The 14749-nt window shown below is 41.3% G+C and overlaps 1 protein-coding gene across 2 annotated transcripts in view; it reads right to left on the bottom strand.

The window, feature by feature from the left end:
- Window positions 1–14749, bottom strand: part of hemk1 (HemK methyltransferase family member 1) — a 129614-nt gene extending 114865 nt beyond the window's left edge. For both annotated transcript variants that reach the window (XM_048606630.1, XM_048606629.1), the window contains exons 1-4: window positions 14590–14749; window positions 10911–11435; window positions 4279–4370; window positions 3130–3223 (exon numbers count right to left, since the gene is read on the bottom strand). In XM_048606630.1, coding sequence (XP_048462587.1) covers window positions 3130–3223; window positions 4279–4370; window positions 10911–11186 — 462 coding nt within the window. In that variant the 5' untranslated portion in view covers window positions 11187–11435; window positions 14590–14749. The remainder of the gene's footprint in view (window positions 1–3129; window positions 3224–4278; window positions 4371–10910; window positions 11436–14589) is intronic.

Below are 14749 nucleotides of genomic sequence, written 5' to 3' on the forward strand. Positions count from 1 at the left end.
TGTGCTGTTGAAAAGGCACCAATGGTTTTGTCCACACCTGTTTTAAAGACTCTGATGGAGCCTCACAGCCAAGAGTTGTGTGTAGACGGGCAATGAAGGATGGGTTTCAATCCCAGGAATGTCCCATCATTTTGCCAGTGTGCATTCAAACAACATCATCCATGACAAACACATCGATGGAAGTTCCCAACTTTACAGAACGAACAACGCCATCCTTACCTGGTCTGTCCTATATGTGACTCCAGCCGTGCTGCAATGTACTTGCCTCTTAACTGCACTCTGAAATGGTCTAGCACACAATGCAGTTCAAGGGCAATTAGGGATAGGTAACACATGCTGACCTTGTCAGTGACACCCACAAGAATTCAAGAAAACAGCCAGAGGCTATGCTCAACAGTCAGCAATGCTGCCTCAGGGCTCACAATCAAATGACCACCACAGTCTATAAAGTGGAATAAACATTACCAGGCTGAGCAATGATTGGTTTTATTGTACTGTATTCAACAAATTAAAGAAACAGCATATATAAATTACAAGAAAATCTAGATATAATATAATTTTAACTCTCAAATAAAACAAATAACAGTGAATGCAGGAGATCTGAAACAAAGACAACATATGCTGGAGAAACTCAAGAGGTCTGGTAGCATTGCTAGAGTTTCGAGTCCAGTGAACTTCGTCAGAATTGGTTGTCTTCACAGATGCTACAAGACCTTCATGGCTTTTCCAGCACTTTTGGTCTTTGTTTCTAACTATATCTTTCTTGACAGTCTTGATCACAAAATCAAGGTTGACACACCAGGAGTGCTTCCCTGCCAAACAGGCTAGCTTTCAAACAAGGTGTTAAACCGTGGCTCTATATACTTTCTCAGATGGACATGAAAAATCTCATGGCACTATCTGAAGAACAGCAGTAGTTTTCGCCAGTTGCTGGAGCTAGTACTTATCCCTCAACTAAATCACTCATCAACAACTTGCAAAAGTTCTTCTTCTCAAATTCCCAAACTCTACCACCTAGAAGGACTGGGGCAGTGGATGCCTGGGGTTAGCACCATCTGTAAGTTCCCCTCCAAGCCACATACCATTCTAACTTGGAATTATAATTATCATTCTTTCACTGTGGCTGATTTATCAGTACAGCAGTTCAAGATGGTGGCTCACTACTATCTCCTCAAGAGCCATACAGGATGGGCAATAAATACTGGCCTAACCAATGATGTCTGCAACCTGAGAACGAATAAAAATACCGCCAGTGGATTTTCTACACTATAACTGTCATCAAAATTGCTTCATTAGGTCGGACGCCTTGAGGTTCTGAACGATGATGATTGAAATCCAAGTTTTTCAATCTTGTAACCCAGTCATTTGATAGATCAATTCCAGTCCAATCTCTACACACTCTAATACAATTTATTGCTTTAAATAGCTGGGTTCTGCTACTGGTTGGTATGTGTTTCAACACTACAAGGAACAAAAAACATACCTATCACCAGAAAAGAGAATAAACAACTTCCCTGAATTTGATCTGTACAGATTATAAATAGGGAAGGTGTTTCAAGGGTGAACCTCTCTCAAGGTTTAGATAACACTGATAAGTGGCTCAAGATTCATAATTCTAGTTTTGTACTATCATTTGAGCTGTGTTATAACACAATCCAGCCTGTAAGTAATCCAATATAAACTGTGACACTTCCAACACAGCTGAAAAGTGTGACTATCTACCAGCGGATTTCCAACAGTGCTGCTCACCTTACACGTTATATGGAAGATTCTTTGATACGTTTTGAGTCAGGTTCTTGTGCTGCAACAAACAGCGAGTCCAGTCCTATCCAGTCTAACAAGACCCGTTACACAGTGAAAGAAGTGGGACTACAGCTCAGGTAAGGCAAGGCTTAAGGAGGCTTTCAAGACAATGCAAGTGCGGCAAAGTGAACAGAGGCCAGGAGGAATACTGCTTGTATTTTCAAAAATTAATAGGACTAGATAAGCCCTCTGGGTAGGAATGGGAAACAGGAGTCAGGACAGATTCTGTACTGTGAACCCATCCAGGGAGAGGGGGGTAGTCAGCTGTTGGGATTTTAGAGTTATAGAGTCATACAGCTGTACAGCGTGGAAACAGACCTGTCGGTCCAACTTGTCCATGCCGATCAGATATCCTAAATTAATCTAGTCCCATTTTCAAGAAGGAAATTCCTAAGTGGCGCAGAGATTCATGTTCTATCCAACTCAGGAAGGCGGCAGCAAGAAGGAAAGCACAGCAGGCTACGATGACAGGCAGGTAACAGAGAAGGTGTTTCAACATGGAAACATACTCTCAACTATGTTTTCGCAACTTTATAATTTAAAAATCGTTCTTGCAACCAGGCCACCATGGTGCAAGGAGGCGACAATAGTGCACCTCTACAAGAAAAGATATGGTTGCTCTCATAGCTAAGCAGGGAAGAACAGCTTCTGGGTCTGACTGGAACGTTTCCACTGCTGCCACCCCACTCCTCACAACAGCCTGCTGCTGAGTACCTGCTCTCAGACACTTAAACTGCTCCTAAAAGTATGGGAAACTTGAGGCTGTCTAAAAAAATTGCAAAGTCACATGACACCAGGTTATAGTCCAACAGGTTTATTTGAAATCACAAGCTTTCGAAGAGCTTCTTCTTCACCTGACGAAGGAGCAGTGCTCCAAAAGCTTGTGATTTTAATTAAACCTGTTGGACTATAACCAGGTATCATGTGACCTCTAACTTTGTCCACTCCAGCCTAACACCAGCACCTCTACATCATACAAAATTGCAATCAGTCATCTTTTCCTGAATTTAAAAAGGCTTTTAAAGTGCCTAAACAAGGCCAATATTTTCAAGCTGTCATGGCTGCCATTCCTGTGCCCAGAAATTTCTGTCCATAGTATCAGGACTTGAGGCAAAGGGCACCAAAAGACCAGAAGACAGATAAATGGCTGGTGGCAGAGCAGTGAGAATGACAAGAGGAAGACCAGTGGCAGCATTTTTAACTCGAGTAATAAACCACAATAAATGCTTCAGTCCTTTGCTCAATTTATTGGTAGAACTAACTGAGTACAAGTGCACCAACATGCAAACCATCAGGATGATTTTGTAACTGAATGCATTGGTTTACCTCGGTTTCCGGTCTGGGAATGAAAACTGGTGGCTTGATTTTCAGCGTCAGAGCACAGAAGTCCCACTCCTCGATCACATACTGCACAGGCATGCTAGAAGAAGAAAAGAGAACATGCTGCAAAATTAACCATTTACTAAGTTGTTAAAATATTGGGTACTGTTGAAGCATGTCATTTTGCACTTATCAGGAAAATTTGCAAGTGTAATATTCAAGTGAAAAATCAAAATTTATACTTCATGAGAGGAGAGTGCTAATTGGTTAGCAAATTGACTCTGATTATAGAGCCATTGCCATGGAGAATGCAACAGTTAGTGTTGACTGACAGCTAACTGTCCAGCTTCACTGAAATTTTAAACCAGGCAAGTTGACTTTAACTGGCCAGTGCATTGTCCTGAGAAATGAAAGATTGAATGACTGTCATCTATTGAGTTGAAACAGGTGAATGTATGTATGTTCTGTCTGCAAAAAATGGGGCTCTGTGTACTAATGTATATAGCTTCCAGTACATACAAAAGATTCACACTGCCTGTCCGACTGACCATTTGAAATTGGAGACAACCATAGAAATTGCTGGAAAAGCTCAGCAGGTCTGGCAGCATCTGTGGAGAGACATCACAGTGAACGTTTCGGGTCGAGTGACCCTTCCTTGGAACCCCTGAAATTGGATGTCAACGTAACTTTGCATACTCCAGATAATCCAGCAAATGTTGTCCAATTGCAGAATCATATCTGATGTTGGACATTGTGCTGTCAATTTGACTAAAAATAAGGAATCCCCACAGTGATCTGGGCTCAAGCACAAGTGTTAACATCACACCTCTACTGTACCAAAGCCCTGTACAGTAAGGGAGTTCTACTCTTTCATATTGCATATGTGGACATCCTGATTACAGAATTGCACTTTGGAGATGTGATACACAGTCAAGGGGCTTCTACATGCTAAAGGAAGTAAAACATGCTCGATGAATCCCAACACTGCTTGGTCACTGACTATAGAGAGACATTAGATGAGGTTTGACAGCTAGCCATATGGCCAATAATATCATATTGTAGTGGACAATGTTTAAGATTAAAATAAGCAAAAATGAATCATATTTGAAAAAGATAAAAAAAGGGAGCTGTAAAAATATATTCAAAATATCGCACTGGTGTAGGCGCTTCGAACACAAATTCCAGATCATCTGCTTCTGCTCTGTAGTGAGTGAACGTGACAGGGCCTCTTCTGTAAGGTTGTGAATCTGGAGGATAGAGAAAGAAAGTTATTAAAATGTGAACACCGTTGTTGATTAAAAATAAGTGCGACTAATGTCATCGTGGTGCCATACCAATACCAACACACTATAGAAAAGTATTGCAGTTGAGTGAATTCACTTCTAGATATGAAAAATACATTTATAGAATTGAATAATAATGGAGCACAGGAGGCCATTCAGCTGTGCTGGGGAAGGGTCACTCAATCCGAAACATTAACTCTGATTTCTCTTCACAGGTGCTGCCAGGCTGCTGAGATTTTCCAGCAGTTTCTGTTTTTGTTTCTAATTTGCAGCATCTGCAGTTTTTTTTGGTTTTTAGTTAGGCCATTCAGTTAATTGTGCCTATGCTGGTTCTTTGATAATGCCATCCAATTTGTCTCACTTTCCTGTCCTTTCCCCACAACTTAGCAAATGCTTTTCACTTTATGTGTTTATCCTTCTGAAAGTTGCCAAATATCCTTGGAATTCACTGTTTACGGAGAGGAGATCAACAATGATGTTGAAAGGAAACTTGGCCACTTGAGCAAGACAGACTCGCAGGGTTACAGGGTTACAAGAGGGGAATGGTGTTTGTGGTATAATAAGTAGATTGTTAAGATGTTTGAATGAAGGTCATTGTTTAATTTTGTACCAAGAGTACTTATAAATAGAAACTGCTGGGTTAGAGGATGGAAACAGATATATGTAATGCTACATTCTGTGAACAAACACAGTAAAAGGATTTGTGTCCGCTTTCGTACTTCAACAATCAGGCTTAAGAATGAATGAACATATAGAACTGGCTGTACTGCTAAATAGCACACAATGTGGATGAGAAGGGCTAAATGGACTCCTTTTGAGCTACCATTAAACAACAAATTAAGGGTCTTTCATATAACGTACATTAAATTGATCCTATCAAGAGTGCGAACTTTGCCACATCTTACATTTTCAGGTCAGACTGGTGACTATAGTGCTATAGCATTTAATTATGTAATGCAGGGTAATAGATCAATATGATGTGTCTCAGAGTATGCGTGAAGGCAGTTATCAATGCTTCCATTTTTGCGTATAGTTTGTTTCTCATTTTCAGCCTCCACTGCTGACTGGCCACATTGTGAAAAAAAGAACCAAATATGTAAATCTCCCCACCAGTATATTGTCTGCCCATCAGACAGTCTTCAACCGTGCCTTCTTGTGGTGGCACACAGACGGTGTGCAGGCCTAATGACACATGGTCATGCCCTGGATTCACAAATCAACTTCTCAGCTTTGAACAAATAGTTCAGAAGAGATGAAGTCTAAGAGAGTAAATGCTGAAAAAAATCTGTTGTGTAATTGAAAGATGGACTGATGTCTGAATAGATAATCTTTCCTGCAACTCTTGCAACAGAATGCACTGCTTTGCATGCCTAGGGATGCACTCAGGGAGGTTGAGGGAGTGGACACCCTGTCATTTAGGCAGTTCAGGATCGCCATACATAGCACTCTGGAAAGGATACTCCAGTTTTGCTGCAAGATGTTAACTTAACACGTAAGTCAACAATTACAAGTGATAAACTCAATTTGACTGGCATAAAGAATGGATGCAACAGGCTGTCTCCAATAGCAGGAGAACCACTGTGTCCCAGTGATCATTCAGCACCATCTCCAGTCAGATAGTCCTGCTAGTGAGATGCTATCCCATTGTGGTACATCTGCTACATGAGAAATCAAAGTTCTGAGAGTTTGTTCATCAAATGGGCAGAATTCATCATTCCAAACAAAGAAACAAAAACAAACAAAACAAATTAAAAGAAGGAAGATGACAACTCTTCAATGGCAAGCGGAGCATGAAGGTTGATGTGCACAGGATTGACAGACAACTTTTAGCTGGTTGATAATGATTACAAAACAGCTGTGATAAACATGGAACCTGATACTCTGAACATCAAGACACCATCCCACACAGCAGAACAAGCAGAGTGAGAGCAGTCGACTGAACTAAAAACACATTCATCTGGCAGGAAAACAGTTCAAAGGAAACATGAGGAAGTTGTAGGTTTTCCTGTGGGAAAGCTCTTGAAAATAGCACACCCTAGAAATGGTTCAAATTGTGTTCTCTCCACTCACATTTCAATTTGAGCTGAGCCAGTTATACAAGGCTCATACCAGATTGTCTCCAAATGCTTCCAGGCCTGTTGTGTTTCTCTAGCTTTTTCTTTGTTCTAGTTAACTTCATGATTATCTACACTCCAATGCAGTGCTCCATTACAGAAGCAAAATACTAGTTCCATGAACAGCTTGACACTACAATCTGCAGAATCCTTAAGTCATAACATCTTTATCCACTGAGCAATTGCACTGTCTATGGGGCACAGTTTTCCTGCCCAGAACATCATGACCAGGGAAAAATAAATGAGAACATCCAGCCACTACTTAAGCTTTTCTGCAAGCACAAACCTTAGGTAATGAACACCTTCTTTCAGAAGGAACCATGCCACAAGACATCTGAGAAATATCCAAGATCAAGGCATTGGTATCTGCTAGACCTGATCATCAGATGTGACTCACTGAATAGCATTCACAACACAAGCAGGTGCTACAGGTCTTGTTGTAATATAGATCATTTTCTGCTTTGCACCAAGGTTAGCATGCAATCCTTGAAGGTTGTTATTCAAAGAATCTCACATCAACATCAATCATACTGCCTACCTATATAAAACTAATCATTTTCAACAACTGGACTGGCACCCTTCAGCATTCCACATGGAGTGCAAAATCTGAATTTAATATGGTCCAAGATACCATTCACAATACCACGTTCTCAACGTATGGGAGGTAGGTGCAGAAAATGCTGACTCTTATGAGGCTGAAGTCACTCTGATGGAACTTGTCATTGAAACCAACTTGTCTGCTCACCTTAATTATACGAGATGCCTGAGCAAGAAGACTCTGAATGGAGTCATTGGACTGCCAGTCGGCATGCTGACGGCCACTGGTTACAACTTTGCCAGAATATCCACAAGTAATTCAACACAAGGGATGCTAGAGGTGCACAATATCAAAAAAACGACGGTCCATTATCAAAGAAAGCAGCTCCACTCAAAAAAATGGTCAAGGTCATAATAACTACAAAAACAGTTAAAAGGTGAGTGGAACCCTACCTTGAGCTGTAAGGCAGGGAGAACGCAGTCACTGAGGAAGTGCCAGACACCACAGAAAACCCATCTCTCAAAGCAGAGCTGGATGGAGAATCTACAGAGAAGGACTTTAGCAAAGCTACTGACTCATTTGCCATTGGCATAGCGCCGCTATAATTCATTGACCATGGGAAACAGTAACATCTGCATAGAGATATAAGGCTCTGCTGAGAGGAGACAGTGTCCCAAGAATTTTTTTTTTTAATTTTTATTTATGCTTAGAATGTGGTATAGAATAGAATCCCTACAGTGAGGAAAGAGGCCATTTGACCCATCAAGTCTGCACTGACCCTCCAAAGAGCACCCCGTCCAGAAGCCCCTATCCCAATAACCTCTCTTTTATCATGTTTAATTCACCTAGCTTGCATATATCTGGACAGCACAGGGCAATCCATCTAACCTGCACCATCTTTTGACTGTGGGAGGAAACTGCAGCACCCGGTGGATACCCACACAGACAGAGGGAGAACATGCTAACTCCAGACAGACAGTCACCCAAGGCTGGAATCAAAACTGGGTCCCTGGTGCTGTGGGGCAGCAGTGCTAACCACTGAGCCACCGTGCCAATCAGAAAGAAGTTAGCTCAACATAGACTTTGCAAAAGCACTCGGTTGTTGAGCCTAACTGCGAGAGATGAAACAACTTGGAATATGGAAGAAAAATCGTTAGGTAAATATGAGGGGCATTTTTGGGAAAAAGCACAGTTAATAAATAGATGATGCCTAAAGCTGATGTTCCTCTTTAAGTTACAAGTTATTAAACAAATATGCTTCAGAATGTAGCCCAATATTATACACAGGAAGTACTACAAGGAAGTTGTAGGGTGGAAAACATTTGCAGTATTTGTCTATTCTTCCATCCATTCAGCTAGTATATAACAGTGTACTAATCGCTACAATTTGCAAGATGTCTGAGGCAACTGGTTTTCCTATTTAGAGCTCTGCAAATATATCCATCTGAATCCAATAACTTCTGTAGATCTACTCCAGTGTGAATTCCCAGCCCATTCAACACGTATACTACAACCTCAGTTGCCATATTTCCAGATACACCTTGTGCAGAAGGACAACTACCCAAGCCAGCTATTGATGAGTCCGTTGTTGAGATTCCAATCTGTAACGCTGCAAAGATGTTGACAAGATTTGTGGACGTTGCTTTCATTGCCTCATTCCTTACTGCCCTGAAGGAGCTGGTATTGAGTTTCCTTCATGAACTACATTTGCTGCCACAGTATTTAGATGGCTGGCCCAGTTGGAATGGGCAATAAATGCTGGTCTAGTTAGTGTAGACCACATGCTATGAATGAATTAAAAAAAGTTGTTTCTGGTCAATTGTATCTCAGGGATGTTGATAGTGGGGGCCTCACCAATTGTAATACTACTTAATGTCAACGGGTGTAGGTTAAATTCTCTTGTTTAAGATGGTAATTGTCTGGCGGTTGTGTAGCATGAACGCTACTTCTGTAATGGAAAGACATGATCATGTACAACAATGACAATCGCTGTTATTGCAACAACTCTCAAGGCACCTCCCTGTTGAGTATTGCAGGCAAAATATTTATTGAGTTGCTCTTGTCGGATTGCAAGTTCTGATTTAACACGTCTATCCCGAATCCTAGTGTAGTTTCAGAAATAGAAGATCTACAATTGCTATGATCTTCTCAGTCTATTGGCTGCAGGAGAAATACTATGAATAATAGAGACCACAAAGTATCGCCTCTGTCCATTTGACCCAGGAATTTAACCAGTGTTTGATTTTCAGAAGTTGTTGCCACGAATGAACTTTGAAGGATCACGCAGAAGAAAACAATATTGGAGAGAATTAACAGTCAAGCACATAAGCAGAAGTACAGGAATTTCTGCTATAATGCTTGTTTCGTTAACTCAAATTGGCTGCAATGCGATTGATGAATAGTAGACACTGTTTGGATAATGCAAACTTTCTTTCCGTTTAATGCGATTTTCTATAGCATGACTTTCTATAGCGTGAGGTCACACAAGAACGCAACTATCATGTTATAGGTGAAATACCTGTAGTCTATTTCAGTACATGTAGAAAACTGGCTATCTGCTGAAACAGTTAAATGTGATATGCTTTTACCATGACAGCATGATGGATGAGGTCAGCTAAGACACAGCACAATGGAATCCATATTGGGGTCAAACAATGTTATATTCTGACACTAAGAATCTTTAGCATATTTTTGTCGGCTGCTGCCAATTGCTTTCACCTAACCCACAGAGGGTGAGATACAAACTAGAACTGATGGAAATCTATTCAGCCTTGTGGTCTGAGATCCAAGGCAAAAGTTCATCAAGTTCTCATCACAAGACCTGCTCTATGTTGACAATGCTGCAAACTGACAGAGTATCTCACATCTGTAAAGTATTTGGTTTGACTATCAGCAGCAGGAATACAAGTGTCACAACCCAAGATGCGGTCATATCACCATCTATTGGCATTGACACTATGATGCTGGACCTTGTTGATAGCCTCATGTTCCATGACCACTGCCACAAAAGTTAGCATGTACATACAGCAAGTAATAGGAAGGCAAATAGAATGTCATCCTTTGATGCGAAGACGATGGAGGATAAATCCAGGGAAGTCCTACCGTTACAGTGCAAGGACGTTGGTGAGACTGCACCTGGAGTTCTGTACAATTTTGGTCTCCTTAATCTTAAGGTACACACTTGCATTGGAAACAATTCAGAAATGTCTCACTCAACAGACTCCTAGGATGAGAGAACTGCATTATGAAGGTTGAACGTGTTGGGGTGGTACTCATTGCGGTTAAGAAGAATTAGAGGTGATTTTATTAAAACATAAAAGATTTTGAGGGGGCATGACAAGGAAATGCTGAGAGGACATTTCTTCCATGGAGGAATTTTAGAACTGTGGGGCATAGCATAAAAATAAGGATTTTCCCATTTAAAACAGAGATGAAAAGGGATTTATTCTCTGGAATTTTGTTCCCCAGCAAGCAATAGAGGCTAGTCATTGAACCTTTTTGAATTTTTTGATCTAGAAGGGAGTCAAGGATTACAGGGAGGAGGCACGGATGTCGCATTAACACCATAATCAGAGCAAGCAAGATATTATTGAATGGCAGAGCAAATTTAAATTCAATCTCAAGGGCTAAATCTCTTACTCCTGTTGCTGTATCTTATGATCTAACAGCTAAGCTGGATGGTGGAACAGACTCAAAGGGCTACATAGCTTACATGTTCTAACACTCCCTCACAATATACAGCACCTTCATGTTCTTTTCATATTCTTCAACCCCTCATCATGCATCTTATACAGAAGGCTTGTATGGTCATCTTAAAAAGCATTTTAACAGACATAAATCCCGATACTTAACTGTTTTTCCTCCAAGTACGTGAGATATTATGTGTTCACTTGATTGCTGTGGCTCTGATATTCCATTCTCTTCAAATATCTTTTGCCAATAGGTCACACAGTTTATTCCTGTCATTTTGTCATGTATAAATCGACAAGGATTTCTGGAAAGAGCATTTAAAAAAGCGACAGCCCCAAGAAATCCTGTGTCTTCACTTCGACAATGATAATGTGATTTTACTCTGAAACATGGTGCCAAGTACACACGGCAAGCTGAGAACACTTTCCACCACATCATGGCTGCCCAACGTCCTTCTTAATGCTCCCCACTGTCCTGGCTTGATCTAAGAAAAGTATTTTCGGCATTAATTTTCTTGAATCGTTAGTTGGGAGAACCTTGGCTAGCATGAGGAGCTCATTTATGGACTGAGTTTTGATCTGCACTGTTCCGATTGCCCTTCATGTCAGTCCATAGTCAGTGGATGGAGCTTGAATTACATCTCATTGATTACAATGTTTCAACCAGACCAATTCTAGTATGGAAAATCTGTGAAAAAGATATAGAGTTAGCCAGGTTTAACACATTTCACATTTTATTTTAAAAGATATATTTATTCAAATTTATGATACGCTGCAAGTATCTAAAATGCATCAGTTTTGAAGAAAGGGTCACCGGACCCAAATCGTTAACTCAGCTTTCTCTCCACAAATATTGCCAGACCTGCTGATTTTCCTAGTAATTTCTATTTTTGCATCTAAAATAATATGGTCTTAAAAAGCGGCTGCTTCCCTGTTCTGTGCAGTACATGAAGTTAGTTGATGTAACTAATGCATATTAAAATAGTCAGACAGCCACTTATATAATTTAGCACTTGTCATAGTGATTTAAGGTACTTCAAATTACAATATTTCTTGCTTTACCACAACTCAACACACCTAAATTTGTTTTTTGTTAAATTAACACGACCATTCTCTGCTCTGAAAGACTCCTAATTCTACACAATATCTCACTTTGGTAGTGACTACTCCTGGCCTTGGCAAATGCCATTTTGTGATTGGCTAATTGGAGTTATATGAAAACCTGCTCTAAAAGCTCTGCTCACGTTTTAACAGTTGTTACAACATTTACCACAGCAGCTGAGACAATCCACAACTTTCCAAATAAGACAACTTACAGTATTCTTCAAAATAAAATCAATTCTCCCTGCATATATTTGTTTTTTTTTAATAGGCAAATAGACCAAGAGACAGGGTTGAAATATCACCTCCATTGAGAATGGAGTCAAGCGTGCTGCAGAATGTTCTCTTGTGACAAAAAAAATCAAAAGATTTCTGAATCCTATATCGGGCTGAACTTAAATATATCTGAGACTCCAAAAAATATCAGTTCATTTTGTACTTGCTTGCTGCTATGGAAAATTAACACCTAACAGGTTAGATGGAGAGGGGAAATTGGATCCAGTCTAATTCGTGAACATTCTGGTTGAAATAACTCCACGGAGGCCAGTATCCCGTCACCAAGTCATCCTTTAATTTGCATGTAGAGAGACCTTGACACTGACCTAGCCATCTCGGAGCCAGCTCTCAGAGTGAACAGAACCTTTGATTCTCCTGTTTATATCTGTCAGCCGGCTGTCTGATTGGACCAGATTAACAGTCCCAATCAGGGAACTCATATTCTATGAGGTCCATCTGGCTGACCTTCTTACAATCACTACATCTTTCCTCTTCTGAGTCCAAGGACTTTGTCAGTTCTTCTTTTTGTAGCTCCTCCTGGCACATTTTAGCATTGGGTCAGACTCCGCCAATTCTTCCTTTGATATGAGCAGCATGTAAGGCACAGTAGCTCGCCTCTTGCAACCAGAGCATCTCGAAAGAAATTCATTCTCTTCTTCAGGCAGCAAAGCTTCAAGGCAGGGACATCCACTGTATCCATCTCAGATTCCAAGGTATCTTCAAATCTCCATAAAGCTAGAGAACCCATGGAAAGGCAATCAAGGAACCTGGCATGTTTTGCTCCTGCACTGTTTGTGAGTTTGCAGCATTCGTATGTTTTACTTGCTTGATCAGGACTGCTGCACCTACCTGAACTTTACATGTCACTGGTTCTGACCTCGCGCCGACTATGCCTCTTACCCATGCATGACTGTTCCTGTGATTCCTACACCAAAATTTGAGTCCTGAAGTAAATTGTCTCACTGGCTTAGCAGAGTCTTGTGACCAGAACTGCAGGGCATAGTTTAAAAATAAGGACTTCCCATTTAAAACAGAGATGAGAAGGAATTTATTCTCTGGAATTTTCTTCCCCAGCAAGACTAGTCTTTGAATCTTTTTGAATTTTTTATCTAGAAGGGAGTCAAGGATTACAGGGATTACAAAGCAAGCAAGATATTACTGATTGGCAGAGCAAATTCAATTCAGTCTCAAGGGTTGAATGACTTACTCCTGTTGCTGTGTCTTATGACCTATGTTCCTGATGCTGTTTCACTCTCCCCCGCCAGGTCTGGGAAGATCAGATTCAACCTAGTGTGGAGTCTTCTCCCTATTAGAAACTGTGCCGGAGCTTTCCCTGTAGTTGCATGAGGTGTGGTCCTATAATCAAATAAGAACCGGGACGGTTTGGCATCTAGTGAAGCTGTAGGCTGTTTCTTTAAGTCTGCCTTCACAATTTGGACCGCTGTTTCTGCCAGCCCATTGGATGATGGATGATATGGAGCTGTAAAATGCCATTCAACTTGAGGAAATACACAAATTTCCTGCTGGTAAACGATGGCCCGTTATCTGTGATCAACACTTCTGAGAGTCCGTGTATTGCAAACAATGCGCACAGTTTTTCAATCGTCATCAGGTTTGACAAATGAACTCTTGTGTGCATCCAGCTACTTTGTGTGGGCATCCACAATGGCTATGAACATTGAGCCCATGGAAGAACCTGTATAGTTGACATATTACAGAGTCAAGGCTTTACCTGGCCATCTGATGGTAATTTTTGTCCTAGTTGGCACTCTTGGCACCGCAAACGCAGGTACATCTGCATCCAATCCTGGCCACCAGAGTTCTTGCCAACGTCTTTATTTTGGAAACTCCTGCATGACCCTGATGGTGTTCAGCCAAACGTTGTCCTCAGGTTCAGAGGGGGAGGAATGTGATGATTGTCACACTGTCAACCAACAGCACCTCAGAGAAAAATCGAAAGAACTGCGGATGCTGGAAATCAGGAACAAAAACAGAAGTTGCTGGAAAAGCTCAACAGGTCTGGCAGCATCTGTGAAGGTGAAGACAAAATCTGAAGTTCTGAGGAAGGGTCACCAGACCCAAAACGTTAACTCTGTTTTTGTCTTCACAAATACTGCTGAGCTTTTCCAGCAACTTCTGCTTTAGCACCTCAGAGAATATGTGTTTCCTGGTTTGGGCTGTTAACCTGGTCCGATCAGGGAGCCTTGGCTAACAGATATAAACAGGAATGTCAGACTTTCCGCTCACTCTGCAGGTGCTGGATCAGTGCCAAGAAATGTCCACGTGTAGATAAAGGGTGACTTGGTGATGGAGTACCGGCCTCTGTGGAGTTATTTCAGTTTAATGAAGAGCGGAAGTTACAGTTGACAAGGAGAGGGAGATGGCAAGCAAAGGATACGGAAGATAAAGAGGCAGAAAGTGAAAGTTAATAAGGGAAAAAGAAAATTCTAGAATCCCACATTTACCTTCATCACGAACAAGATAACAAGATGGCGGCGGCCAGGTCGGCAAACGGCGGTTGGGACCTCTCGTCACCAGCGCTGCCCCGCCCCTCACTACGGCCGCGCCCATAACCCCAAGTGACCCCACCCCACTCCTCATGGGAACGCCCAGCGTCCACGCTCT

Source organism: Rhincodon typus, chromosome 16, assembly GCF_021869965.1.
Source record: "Rhincodon typus isolate 14 chromosome 16, sRhiTyp1.1, whole genome shotgun sequence".
Taxonomy (NCBI): Eukaryota; Metazoa; Chordata; class Chondrichthyes; order Orectolobiformes; family Rhincodontidae; genus Rhincodon; species Rhincodon typus.